The sequence below is a fragment of the Sparus aurata genome, chromosome 13 (genome assembly GCF_900880675.1).
Source record: "Sparus aurata chromosome 13, fSpaAur1.1, whole genome shotgun sequence".
NCBI classification, from domain to species: domain Eukaryota; kingdom Metazoa; phylum Chordata; class Actinopteri; order Spariformes; family Sparidae; genus Sparus; species Sparus aurata.
This window is the reverse complement of record NC_044199.1, coordinates 7,281,852-7,296,477: the sequence shown is the minus strand read 5'-3', so window position 1 is coordinate 7,296,477 and position 14,626 is coordinate 7,281,852. Positions and strand designations below refer to the sequence as shown.

At 46.2% G+C, this 14,626-nt stretch overlaps 1 protein-coding gene across 4 annotated transcripts in view; it reads right to left on the bottom strand.

Moving 5' to 3' along the window:
• ksr1a (kinase suppressor of ras 1a) overlaps nt 1-14,293 on the bottom strand; it is a 31,864-nt gene extending 17,571 nt beyond the window's left edge. For 3 of the 4 annotated variants that reach the window (XM_030438289.1, XM_030438291.1, XM_030438290.1), the window contains exons 1-2: nt 13,659-14,292; nt 2,235-2,375 (exon numbers count right to left, since the gene is read on the bottom strand). In XM_030438289.1, the coding sequence (XP_030294149.1) occupies nt 2,235-2,375; nt 13,659-13,892 (375 nt within the window). In that variant the 5' untranslated portion in view covers nt 13,893-14,292. Of the gene's footprint in view, nt 1-2,234; nt 2,376-13,658 lie in introns of all 4 variants that reach the window. The other variant, XM_030438288.1, reaches the window with a different exon arrangement.
• Between the last annotated feature and the right edge of the window lie 333 nt (nt 14,294-14,626).

Below are 14,626 nucleotides of genomic sequence, written 5' to 3'. Positions count from 1 at the left end.
CTCGCACCAAAACAAACGATCAAAAGGAAAAATTTACATTTTTGATTTTGGGGGTTGAGCTGTCCCTTTAATCATGACCAGGCTACTTAGTTGAGCCAGAGACGAGATTAATTAGCTGACAGAAAGGCACAGATTACCATTTAGGAGGCTCGCCATCATGGCAGCCACACGCTTGTGTAACATTATGCAACAGCTCTCTGTCAGTTGCAGCACAGGAACAGAGAGGTTGGTTTCCAGGTTGGAAAAAAAAAAAAAAAAAAAAGCTGCATACGATCGTTGTAATGTTTTTGGACCACTCGTTACATAATCCATCCTCTCACGCTATAGAGTGAGGGGGATGCACTGTAGAAATAACAATCTGATGATGTTTAATCTAAATGGGTCATCATCGTGCTATGACGGGTTTACGTGTTTTGGGAAATCCCAGTTGGTCTACAAGTACAGAAACCTTTTTTTTTTTTTTTTTAATCCAGCACTTGGCTGAATTCTTTGACGGGAAAGCGTTGAGGTTTTCAAATTGCAAAGTAAACCGATATGAGTAAGCGATAAAACACAAGACAAATAATCTGATCCGGAACGAGGCGGTGAAAACGAAAACACAGATTGCGCACAAAGTAGAGACATATTAAAGAATAACAAGTGCAGAAACGCGTAAAAATAAGCAGATCGCGGTTAGGCCACCAAACAAGGACAGAAGGAAAACATACAGTAGTCGAGAGGGACATCAGCGCAGGAAGCGGAGCCAGACGGATGCGAGGAAATGACGCCAAAAGATGACAAAAACAAAAACACGCGGTTGGATGACGGCTGCACGAAACTGTCTGATTCATTTTTGTCAGGTGTGTGTGAGCATCCGGTGGTTGAGAGCTGGTGTGAAGTTGCCAAACATCGTTAAGTGCGATGTTGCTAGATATGATATCAGTATCAGTCAGGCTTTATTCAGAAGCATTCATGTTGTGCTATATTATGACTAGAGGACTTTAAGATCCAGAGTTACAGCTGGTAAGCTAAACAGTACAATAGATGGAGTCATACAGTTCGTTCCAATGTGTGCTAACGCTTTTAGCCGAGCAGCTGCAGTGAAGATATCAGCTTTAGATATCAGCGTATATGACATCTATCAAATCAGTCTGGGAAATCAGGTTTTCTGAAGACAAGATGTTTGGAGCCATTTTATGCTTTTTCTTTCAGTTGTTTTTTTTTTATTTTACAGTCTAAACTAATTCAGTTGCTTAGGAGAAGGCATCAATGCTGCTTTGCTGTGAAGCTCCAGAAATGTTTCGTGGAATGCGAAACTTCACCTGACTTTCCATCAGCTTGGGGATGTTACAACCTCAGTATCGACGTCGCAACAATATTTCAGGGAAGCCAACTGGTACTTTAATATCAACACAATTACCTTTTTGATAAACAATCATCAGTAATGTGGATAGAATGACTAAGTTGGTCGTGCAAACTGTGAGAACAAGTAGAATTGTTGTCAAAAATTGGACAGTAGTGCTCCACATATTCAAGTCTGGACTGACGCACTGTTGAACATGAATAAAGGCCGTCTAGACGAGTCACCCGTCTGAGCTAACGTGTCCTGACGACAACACATGGAATAGTTATCAAATACATGTTTCGATTTTAACAAAATACACAGTGAGAAAGATGCACATTGATCTGCTTGCTGCGGCAAAGTCGGGGGTTTATGACTTATAGAGACTGTATAAATACACCCTGTTTATTTATATTCTAAATCTTTTAGATTTGAATTCTATTTACCAATTTTTCTCTGTTGATTTTTTGGGGGGTTTTCTTTTCTTTCCTTTGTATTCAGTTGGCGTTGTTACATATTTTTTCTCTGATAAAGATTCCGGATCAATGAAATCATCCAACTTGCTGTAAGATACAAACTATTGCTGAACGGTCTGATGTAACAAATTCCTCACACAGTTGTACAACACTCACTTTCCAGTCTCGCCAACGTCGCACGACAATATAAATGGCAGCGGGTTGCGTACTAGACTTTGAGGCGACCACGAGGAGTTTGTCTAGAGAAAAATTAAATCAGGTTCGGGTCCAGAATTGTTGCCCACTCCAGAGACACTGCGATGGTCAGTGGGTCAAGTATTCCACATGCACATGTGAGTGTACACAAACTGAACCCACATAAAACGTGACACACACAGTTACCCAGGCCAGAGTGACGGAGGGGGGGGGGGGGGGGGGAGGAAGAGAAATGACCCTACCTCGATGAGCTCCGGTCGCAGGTTGATGGTGCGTAGCCAGTCTCGTAAGTGTGGGTAGCTGTCCAGGGCCTCGGGCCTCTCCGTCTCTGGCACTTTCTGCTTGCACTGCAGCTGTTTACAGATGTATTTCATCAGCTTCACCTGCAGGGAGCAATAGAGAACACAACACAGATGGGAGGGGCAGTTATAGAGGAGAGACTCACAGGGTGCTAGGAGCTAACAGCTAAAGGAGCAGGCCTTCCACTGAGGAGGATATCTGTCACACCTCTGTGTGTCGGCAGCGTGCGCGTTTTATTGTTCTTGCAATACCACACACACACAATAACTCAATCTCTGCTGCTGCAACAGTTGCTACTGGCCGCTTCCACAAAAGTGACCTCAGAGAGGGCAGAGTGTGCACATTCATCACCTCAGCCGGCCACACGCCGCCATATGTTTTCCATCAATACAATAAAAGGTTAACCTGATGCATTAAGTGCTGCACACTCGCACCGTTCTTTCCACTCCGAGCTCGGAGCTGTACCTGCAGTGACGATTCCAGTGTTTGTTTAACCCAATTTCCCCAATGCCCCCAGTGCACAAGACGGTTAATTAGATATAAACAGCTATCATCATACAGGGGAACAACGAGCCGGTCATCTAATGAGTGAGAGCGTCTGCGGTGCTGGCACAGCAACACTAGTGCGCTTGGAACAAGGAAGCGACTTAGTGACTTAATGACGGAAGAAAGTGCCACATGACCGGTCAATTTCCCAGTTAATTACAAAGCTACTGTAGTGTTCTGTCCCTCATCACCAGCTCCTGGAAGACATGGTAAAGACCTGAACCCTTTGCGGCGATACATATCTGACATGATTCCAGCGTGAGCCGATTTAAAAACTGCAGTCATTTATTGTGAAAAATTATTGGATGAATAGTTTCCTGGAAAGATCGCATCACAGATGAGTTTTTTCTTACAAAAACATCTACACATTTATCTCTCTTTTTTCCATTTTTAAAAATCACGCATACTTAAAGCTACTACCAGGGAACCTTAATTGTTTGTTGACGCTGGCGGCCACTGGAGACAAAAAGATGACGAAGGTTGGACAAAGTAAACTTTCTTTTAGTGCCACCAGACTACAGAGCGGCTTCTCTCCTCTGGCTGCGAGACTCCTCAGTTCATCCTCTCCACCATGAAAAAAAGGTTTTAATTTTATGGCTTTTCCAGACCAGATAAGTTGGAATTCCAACCACATCACAGGCATTGCGAATTACTGTAATTTGTCGTACAGAAATAACCAAACCTCTCCCCCGATTTGCTCGTGTACGTCATGTGGATGCATCACTATTGAATCGAGACCCTTTCATAACTGGATGAAAGTTCCCTGTTGTATGTTTTTATTTCGTTTTTGACAAATTTAGTGTTCAGTGTCATTAATCTATTAGCTCAGCCTGTTAGAGCTGTGCGCTCTCATGCAGGACGAGGCCGTTTAGCCGAGAGTGAAGGCTCTGTGAATGTAGCTTGTGTTTCAGGTCTTCACTGTGCCATTATCCTGTGAGATTTTTTTGTATCTTAAGAGCAGCGTGTACTTTTTGGAGAGGAAATTTAAAGTCAGAATTTGTAATATTTACAATTTTAATGAAGTAATAACACAAACTCAGAAATATCTATTAATTTCCATTACTGAATAAGAGAGCAGTTCTCAAGAGGAAATAAGGCCCCAAGAACACTGTTTGTCGCTAGAAAAGGTGGCAGGGTCCGCCACATATAAACAAAGTCAAACAGTATGAAACTGTGTTGTTCCCTCCTTGAAGCTTTGGAGGCCCCTAATGGGGTTTAGGACCCCCAAGGTGGTAACCAGTTGCTTACACAGCAACACCCCCCTCTTGTCTTCCTCTTCCACGCTTGCATCTGCTGATCAGCATATTAATGACCAAAGCCCTGGTGAGGACCTTTGCTGCAGTGTCTCATAACGTGGGGGAGCATCAGTTAACATGACAAGAACGTCCCAAACCCCTCAGCTGGACCTGTGACGATCGCGGGACACTCAAATAATCAACGACAAATAAAGGCCGGGAGACTTTATCCCACTTTTTCCAAGCCGATGTCAAGTGCAGTGGTCCTGTGAGTAAGTATTACAATGAACACCGCGGTATTGGTTTGCAGCGGCCCGCGCTGTGCAGCCCGGCGCGGCCGTATAGTGTGTCGCCTTATCTCGCCGACTATCTGTAAGAGTCCATTACAGCAGGCCGCGCCTTCAGATGAGCCGCGTGACACCAGCCGGCTCTCGACCCCGTCGCACACCTCTCGAGTGCCTGAGCAACAATGAAGGCAGCGGGTGTCTTTCTCTGCTCATTCAACGCTCTCTCCCTGACACATTCACTCGCCGAACAGACAGGAAAAAACTCACACAGCCGCGCTCGCTGCTCTCAGAAAAAGTGTGGCCTTGGGATGTAAAAAGGCTGCTTCGTGGCAGCCAACAAAAGCACCTCCACTGTGGGCTAGAGAGATGAGAGAGGATGGAATGGAGGTAAACGCTCTCCGTGTCGACTCCGACTGCAGCTTTTTACTCGTCAATTATCAGCTGCACTGAGAGCATTATGAAATAATAATACAGATAATAATAATACAGCATGCATTATTGAATGCAAACTAATAAAAAGGTGGCTTTTTTTTTAAAAACTCACAAGCAAGATCTGACGGGTCCAAAGGAAAATATAATGCCAATAACAACCCCGTGTGTGCTAACTGCAAACTTTCAGGACTTAAATGTCGACGCTTACAACATATTTTACAAATCAGCATTAAGAAATAAAGAGGCACTCAATCGTTTCTACACATTAAGCTCCGTTTGCTCGTCATGATCAGTACTACAGTACCAACTGGTCCACAATGTCGTGTGTGGCCTTGAAAAGAACACTCCAAAGTAAAAAAAATAATAATATGTAAGAATTTAAACTCAAACCAAAAAGGGAGCAGCATTTCAGCAGAGTAATCGCTTGCAATTGCTGCTTGGAGCACCAGAGAAGATCGGGGTCTAGATCGGGAGCTCTGGAGCGGGTACGGGCCGAGGTTAGCTAGTTAGCATGCTAGCTCGAGAAATCATCTCTTCAAAATAATGCACAGACACCGTGAAGTCAACACTGCTATTTCTTCACATCCTGTAGATAACTTAAAAAGGTGAACTCTGTAAGAATCTTAGTTAAAAAAAAAATCAAACTTATGTGAAGAAGTAACAGTGTCGACAGGTGGCCTATATTTACGTATCGCACCTTTAACAAAGAGTCTGCCTAACAAACTGTGCGCAATCATGTATGATATGCTGAGGCAGGTAGAGTGTAATTACAGACACTTTTGAGCTGCATTATGGGTAACGTAGGATCCAGTGTTTTTTTTTTTTAATTAAGCTCAGTCCATATTAGGGAGCAGCAGCGAGGATGTCTTTTCTGTTGCTCTTTTCACAATCTTTCTTTTCCGAATCTCCAGTGAAACAATAAATCGCTGGAGTGCCCCTTCAAAATGGTGTCTAAAATGAAGCTCCTTTGAGCATTTGACCTTAGAGCCCAGCCAGTTAAGAGCAGCTTCCTTCTGTGGGTGGATGAGACAGAGACGGGCAGCTTGGCTCAACACGCAGATTATTATTATTCACCGTGCTCTCGTCGTGTGTGTGAATCCAGCGTTTCCGCAGCTCCGGACTAGCACGGCCAGCAGCGAGAGAGGCCTTTACTCGCTGTGGTTAATGAGCTAGCCTCCTGCTCTACCTCCCTATACACCAGTGCAGTGCTGTGACGTCAGGTTACCTAGCAACCCCTCTTCTGAGTCGTCAGCAACATTTCAGTGGGATTTTCCCCATACATGTGAAACACGGGGCTCAGACACAATGCATCTCGACGCATAAATGTCACTGCGGGTCTCCGCTGGACGGCAAAAGTGTCGTGGCCTACAAAACACGAGCGGCACTTTGATCTCGAGTCACACTCGGAGCGTTCAATACGCCTATTATCATCCTGGGTAAATAAGGCGGATAGGATTACACAAGTCCCCAAATCCCTCACCGATATCAGTAATGTGTGTTGTTCGTGGTGGGTAGCACAGTCGGGCACATCAACAAACCAGAAGATGACAGGCACCCGTTGCATATTGTTTTTGGTGCAGAGTGGAGAAAAGCAGCGTTTGACGTGTGGCCTGGAGGTGGGAGGAGGAGGAGGAGGAGGAGGGGGGGGGAGGGGGAGGGGGAAGGGGATGGCGTCAGAGCCCACCTGTCAGCAGAGCTAAACAACACCATGGCAACGGCCTAATGCTGCGAGGAGATGAGTGACAGCCAGCGCGTCGGCCGCCGGGGAGGGGAGAGGAGTCCCAGCAGCGAGCGACCTGCCTGACACAGCAGACTTGGGGAGCAGATCCCACCGCTCCAATTGTTTTCTCAAGGCTCCTGCTGACACGGCAACTTTGGCGCACCTGCCAAGGATAGCACTGGCCTATCTTGAGAACTGAGCAGCAACGCTCTATCCCAGAAAATGATATTTGCACTGGAAGGTCAGTTTGTTTTCTCTCAGACTAAAAAAGTGCCTCAGAACAAAAAAAAAAAAACCAAAAAAAAAAACCTAGAAGATCTCAGATCTGCGCACAATATCGTCACTGTGAGGGGGGACGAGGAGAGCGGGGGGTGCTTTAGTTATTCTTTGGTCGTAGCCTGTAGTCTCCTCTGTCTTTACATGTGGCAGCTCCAGTCAGTGTCACCGTCCGAATGAAATGTGACAGTAGCAACAGCAGCACTGGAGCTTGAAGATAATGCAAATATGAGGGCTAATTTTAATATCGCTTTCAAGGACACGTTTCATACAGGATCAGGCACGGAAGCTGTAGAGAGTACGCTGTTGTTTCGTGGCTGACGCACATTTTTTATCAGCGCGCAAAAAAAAAAAAAAAAAATGATGATAACGCCAACAGACAAAAACACAATGGAGCCAGGCAGATCTAGTTATGCAGAGGCCAGGTCACTTTTTTTTTGCGGTAGGATGAACGTACATGGTTGACAGTCGCAGACAATGGCCTGCTGCCCCTCCTCCATCACTGTTGTTACCACCAGTGCAAGTTGACCCCTCAACTGGGCTGGGAGGGAGGAGGGGGTGATAAAGTGGCCTCCGACTCTCCGCGGCAAGGGCTGCGCGAGGATAGTGTATGTCCCGGCCTACAACCTGCACGCATACACACAGACAGAACCTTGGCCTAGTTTAGGCTTACACTGTGACGTATCTGTGACAGACGGACATGCGGTCCGTAGGGCCATTTTAAGCGTCTCAAACGTACACCAGCACACACAATTTGTAACGCTACAGTAGACGACATGGGACATCAGGCACGTTTTGTGAAAACTGATGAATAGCTGGTAATTAATTCAATAGTTGACAGCTAATCGATAAATCGGCCAACTCTAAGTGCTGATATACAGTACAACCAATATTCCAGAAGAGCTGGGAGGCTGCGTGAAATGTAAAACACAGAATGCAGTTAATGTGGATTACGTTCTTATCGCCACGGAAAATTCACGCTCAGTCTGAATCCGGTGGTAGCAACATTCGAAGTGAGAAGAATCGCTGCATCCATCTCTATCGGAATCGTGATTGAGGCTGCAACGATTAGTCAATTAATTGATTAGTCGATTTAAAAAGATCATCTGCTGATTTCAGCTTCTTAAAATTAGCAATTTGATGCTTCTCTTTGTCATTTATGACAGAACAGGGCTCCAGACAAAACTCTTACTCTGGTGCACCTCATTTTTTCACTTAGGTGCACCTAACAATCCATTTTGATTGGATATCTTAGCAAATTATGTAAATGATTGGAAACAGGAGTACACTTGTTGGAAGGCAACGGCCCACAAACCCAGTTAGTGTTTAATCTGATCTACTGAATAACAGGCGCACTGGTGTGACCAATAAAACGTGTTCGATCGCAAGGAAACACTTTTTGGATGCATGGATGGAGTGTTTGTGTTTAGAAGCGACTTCGACGTCACTTCGGGCTCTGGCAAGTCTGGGTCAGCAATTGTTTGACATTATACAGATCAATTAATCGCTGTGACGAAAACAGTCGTCAGTAGCAGCACAACACGGTGGCAATTTTAACCATTTACAAAGCGGGCGCGCCATGCTAACGTACTTATAATTTGAAGCTGGGATGAGCAAATGCCCCCTTTCCCGCAAAAGAGGCACGGGAGACCTCAAAATTACAGGATGTAATGCAACTCATCCTGAGTCAGTTTAAGAATAGATGGAGGCCTGCCTACACTGTTCATCCCGAGTCCCACATCGCGCCGTCCATTCTTATTGACTGCACCGCTCGCACTGGAGGAGGGAAAAAAAAAAAGAAAAAAAAAAAAGGAAACGAAGAGTGGGTCGGCATTGCTACACTCACTAGAGTTGTGTTTCCTTTACTCTCTCATGTGAGCAACATTCTCCATTGTCTTTCTCCTCGGCCTCCGACAGAGAGACACACACACACACACACACACACTCACACACACACACACAGACACAGACACGCAGCGGTTGTCATGTCACAAGAAGCGGCCCAGCGGATTGGCTTTGATTCTCCCCTCCCCTTTCCTCCCCGCTCTCCCCTCTCGCACAGGCTCTTTGCGCGTCATTTGATTTTCTTATTTAACAACCAACCCTGAAAATGCGTAGGAAGAAAGATGTCTAAATATAGATGCAGCCACAACAGCTCGCACCACGAGCGCACAGCAAAAACTCTCTCCAACACCATGAGGAGACAAAACAGAGTGACGCTCTGCTGTTTGCTGATCGTTACCGAGGGCAAGTGATTAAAACAGAAACCGCTTTTTTTATGTAAGGATTTACGCCGATGCACGAATATCAAGGCCGTTTAAAAACGCAGCACATAAGTAAAATCACTTCAGGTCTACTGTTGATAGGGTGTTATGAGCTCATGTTTCTAGCTGTCTAGACGGATTTGGACCCCGGGTTTAAAAGAAACAAGGTGCTAACTGGGGGAACACAAGGGAGGACATGATAAAGCCAAAGTCAGGGCTACGTACAGAGCTACAGTAAAAGTAACACGGAGACAGCGTGAGAGGCAGAGACCAGGCTGAGTGGGATTAACATGTGAAAAGTGAAGTACCAGTTAGCACTCCATTTGAGAGGCCAGTATCATTATCCTCTCACTGGCAAGGCAAAAAAACACACACACACACACACACACACACACACACACAGTTCAAGTGGAATAATAAAGCTCTCTCAACGAGAGTATAAACCGAGTTCAAGCCCCTCTCGATGGCACTCCAGCGCAATACGGGAGCGATACCCGCTTGCACCACGAGTGCGACAACTACTCCGACCCTCACACGGTTCGCTCGGACTCATCCGATGAATCAAGAGCGGCTGAAATGACGTCCATCGTGTCCGGCTACCTCCGCTACAGGGTGGCGGTCACCTGCATGACAAAAGTGGGAGTTTTCACAACTCTGACATTAAAGAGGTCACGGTTCAGACCCAACAGGGATGGGCTTTTTCGGGACGTCTTGTGAGCCCGCCGAATCAAACTGTTACTAGCTTCCACAATCTGCTGACATGAAGCGGTTTCGCGGCATGTGGCAAGGGAAATCTCAATGAGGGCTAAAGCAAGAAGTGAAAGTGCACACTTATGGCAAGACGGTTTCAAAACGGCGTGCCAGTAAAAGACATAGGAAGTAAGACTGCTGATCAAGACATGCCATGCGAGCCCCACTTGAAAGACTGTGTCGCAAGACACCCAGGCCAGGCTTCCTCGAAACGACAATGAACGTTCTGAACGTTCTGTATTTGGATGACGTGTTGCCGATCTTCAACCCAAATCATTTTTTTCCCGTGCCTCCTCTCGCAGGATGCTCAAAAGGTCAAGGGCAGTTACAGAACAGCGTTTGCAAAACATTTCAAAATGTCATATTTTAAAAGAACATGTGTCATCTGACAGTTTATGTAACGACGTTAACGGCGCAACTTAAAGGGGCAGTATGTACATAACCTGCTAGCTGACGAGCTAAGGGTTAGCATCAGTTGGGGGTTACTCTGCTCACTGTTTGTTTTAAGTATGAACTTGACAGGCAGCCAGTTCTTTTACGTGTTGCTCCTTTAAACTTAGAAGTTAAAACACATCAACCCGTCGTTTTCACGACCGTCTCCTCCATTGGTTTTCTTAACATGCGATTGCCTTTTTTAAATAGCTGTGACTTGTACCCTCGTTCGAGTGACAGGAACGTGGTTTCAAAGAATCTCAACAGGAAGAATAAAACAGGCAAGAATCAGATGACAGTAAAACAGTAAGTAAGAGTTCATTTCAGAGTAAAACATGTTGGAGGTCAAAGGGAATTCAAGCCGACTGTATCACGCACACATAGCTAAAACAGACAAGCGATCTGGACACGTACGACAATTCTGCTGATGCATTATGAGACCAGCAGCGAATAATCAGTTCAAGGGAAGTTCCTAGGAGTTTCGTCTTGAGTTGTGAGCTCAGACATCGCCGCTCATGTGTTGATCAGGATGTTTTAGTCACACGTTATCTTCAACCAAAGCTAGGTTGAGTAAGCTGCACTCCGAACTCGCCACTGACCAGAAAACAGAGAAAGAAAACGTAAATAAATGTACCACTGAGACCGTTTAGCTGTGCTGTCAAAACACGAGAATACCAACTGTACCTGTGTCCAGCGCAGCCTCCTAGTTGTTCTGATCCTGAACTGATACTGAACCCTCCCCAAACCACAAACCAGCAAAGCCAACTCGAGGGAAACCGGACCCACTATTTGCACTTCTGACTTTCAGAGATTCCCCCCTAAAAACGGCCCCCGACCACAGGAAAGAGACCTCGGAACAGTTTTAACAGCCTTCAAGAAACACATGAAACCGGCGCGGCCTGCCCCATTGTCGTGTCGAACAATGCCGTCCAAAAATGCACCTATGAGACAAGCGCACCTCAGGAAGTACTCTGCCAGATCACGTCCTGTTCCGCGCAGCGAGGAGGCACGCATGACAGCGGATGAAGAAGGGGTTGAAGCAGCGTGTGGAGCAGGGAACAGGCCGTGAACCTGCATCCAGACTAACGTTTTAACCCGTAACTTGGAAGTCCGTGCGAGGAAGCATGCAACGTACAGCAGGTTAATTCACACTCATTGCAGGAAAGCATCGGGAGGAATAAAAAGGGGGACGACTCCAAACATGCAAACTGCTGGGGTCTGGTTTCCATTTCCAGTTAATACTTTGAATTTTTTCATTTAATACTGGGCTTCTTCGCTTGAGCCTGTGAAAATGTGTTCCCACACAGTAGCTTGCCAACTTGCACTTGATGCCTGCCAGCCAGCTGAGCTACCAAATTATTTTGCAGACATTAATATCATGAAAATGGATAAAAAGCTGCAGCTAGACAAAGGACTGCTTTGTCAACTCTGCTTTGTTCTAACATTTAGCTCTTTTTTTTTTTTTTGTCCTGCAGACATCACAAACACAAACGCGTCTTTTTGAGAAGGAGTCACTGGCTGATGCAAAACCGTCTGACAGGAACAAGATTACGCATACAATGCGACTTGCTTTATAAAAGGGCTACTCTCTTCAAGAGCCATGATTCTTGACCAGTTTGAAGGTCAGTAAACAAAATAGCCCAGTCCAGGCTTACGTTGCGTCTCCGCGTGGCTGAAACCGAATGCGCTGAGCTTTCTGGAACATTGGTTTATAGGGGCAGCGGCACGATTGTTCGTGGGGTGTTCAGTTATACAGAAATAAAACAAGACATGGATAATTGATAGCCTCAAGCCAATCAGGGGTGGACTATTCCTTTTATCCAAGGTATAAAGTTTAAATAAAGCATGAGCCAGAAAACCCAGTCACCATCTATCACATCCCCCGAAGTGTCGGCATGTCTGGTGCCCATACAAACGATACGTTCGACAGCTTTTCTTGTATTGCCACCCATGTGCTGTTCTACCGTTTAACTCAACGTCTCAGCCTCCCCACCGTCCGACCCCCTTCTTCCCATCCCCCCCCCCCCCCCCCTTTCAGCCTGCTGTCGGCTCGTGGCATTGTTACTAACAACATGATGCCGGACTTTCCGTGACATGATCCCTTCAGTCATGTTGCAGCTGAGATTATTACAAAAACATTACGTGACTGTAAACATCCCATGGGTGGAAACATGCAGGCCTGAGAAAGAAAGAGAGAGAGAAAAAAAAGAAGAAGTGACCCTTACGTCAACGCGACACGGGAACGATGGCGGCTATGATTTCGTTAGTCTTTGTTGATTAGTCGGTCGATCGGTCACAAATGGTTGAAAGGGACACTGAGCTCAAACGTCATGCATTGCCCACAACCCAAAGGTATCCAGCTTACTGTCATAGAGGATCTCAATCAGTTATCCAAATTTTAGGCCATTAATCGACAACTAAATCGGTTAATCGCTGCAGCTCTACGTGGATTTTCAAAAACCTGCATCTGAATTCCATCAGAGCGTCATTTTGCGTGATATGCAGGGGTGAAAATACCAAGTGCACCCTCTCGCTGATGCCTGCATGCTACCAGGCATGACTGCCATACTATAGTAGGGGCATGCTGAGGGCCTACAAACAGCCGTGTGGCTCTTGCGCAAAAAAAAAAAAAAAAAAAAAGCAATGTCAAGTCATCCCAACATGGACTGAACCGAATCTGCATCCAGATGCAGGAAAGGAAAAAAAAAAAAAGCAGCGACCTCTCTCTCTATCTCTTCTCTCTCCCCCCCTGCACGGCTGGGGGAGGCGGACAAACACACATGGTACACGTCGTACATTTCGTTCACGGTGCGCGCACACACACGAAAATCCTGTGCAGGGAACAGAACAAGGGAGGAGGAGGAGGAGGTGGAGGAGGGGGGGAGGACATAAATAGCTAATAGCAGCAGCATCTAGATTATTGAATGTGTGCCATTAGGCCAGGCTTGAATTCAGCTGCACAGCAACTATCCAAAAGGGAGGGGGGGGGGGGGGGGTCCTCACAAATAATTTCCACCAAAAGAGAAAAGAGGTCACACCACTGATACATCTCAATTTAAGGGGGATGTATATTTGAATAGACAAAGAGAGCTCAAAACACTTGCATATCATTTCCTGAGTCCATGCACACACACACACACACAAACACATACACACACACCTCTCCATGCATCGACCCAGCAGCGACAAAATGTGCCCACAGCTCACTGACACTTACAGGGATAAGGGCGCCTCGCTTGCAGCCAGTATTCAGCCTATATAAATATATCTATGTTCGTGTGTGTGTGTGTGTGAGGCGGACATCGCGTTGGGGCTTCATGACTCCGCAATTTGACTACACTGCTTTGCGGTTCACACACACACACAGACACACACGCACACACACACACACACACACACACGGGGGGGGGAAATGCTCCTTTACCTCCAAAGTGCGTATTTCTTGCTGTGTGAGGTCGTTGGACGCGGCGCATTTGGTCCGTAGCCCCTGTAAGCTGGAGATGGAGATTTCAATCATATTCTGGATGAGTTCGCATTGATGTAGTGCGGCCATCGCTGCGCCACCACCACCACCACCGCCGCCGCCGCCGCTACTATCCCTCTTCGGCTGCTCATCACTCTCGACCATCTTCCCACCTTTAGCAGACACACTATCCATTCCTCAGCATCGGGCACGGCTGGAAGGTGGCTGGAGTCAAACTGTTAAGCTCGAATACAACATATGCAGCAGTCCGGTGGCGACCTTATCGTGGGGGAAGTTAGCTGACAGCGGATTGTCCCCCCTACAGCTCCCAATCTGGAAGAGTCAGGATGCGAAAAGCAGTTTGTTCTTTTCTTTTCCTTCTTCTGCTTTGTTTTCCTTTTTCAATTATCTAAACAAAAGAAAGCGCTCGACGACGAACCTCGGGGTTGTCGAAGCGGGTCCGAAGTCCAAGCTAATGCCGCGACTTGTGTTTTTTTCGGTCCGTGTATGCTACCACCGACGAGAGGCTACTCTCTTCCACCGACAGCTCTGGCAGAGGCTTTCACCGTCTGTCAGCTGTTGGGAACATCATGGGGCGCGGTGCAGTGTGGGAAATGAAGTCACACGGGTTGCACTGCTCACCGCGACATCCCGTCAACCTCCCCCCACTGTCTCATATACACACACACAGCTGAAGAAATGGGACAGTTGACTCATAACGAAGGTGATTTAATAACGTCTTCAAGCGAGGCTAAAACATTAATAAGAGGAAAAGCACATTTTAAATATTATTTAAATAATAAGGGGAGTGAGGGGACTGCTAACTGCATCGGGGACAGGAAGTTAGCTTAAACAATGATGGAGCTATATAACGGTTAATTTAAATTTAAGGGCCTTGATATAGTGCCATGTTAATATTAACATGCTAA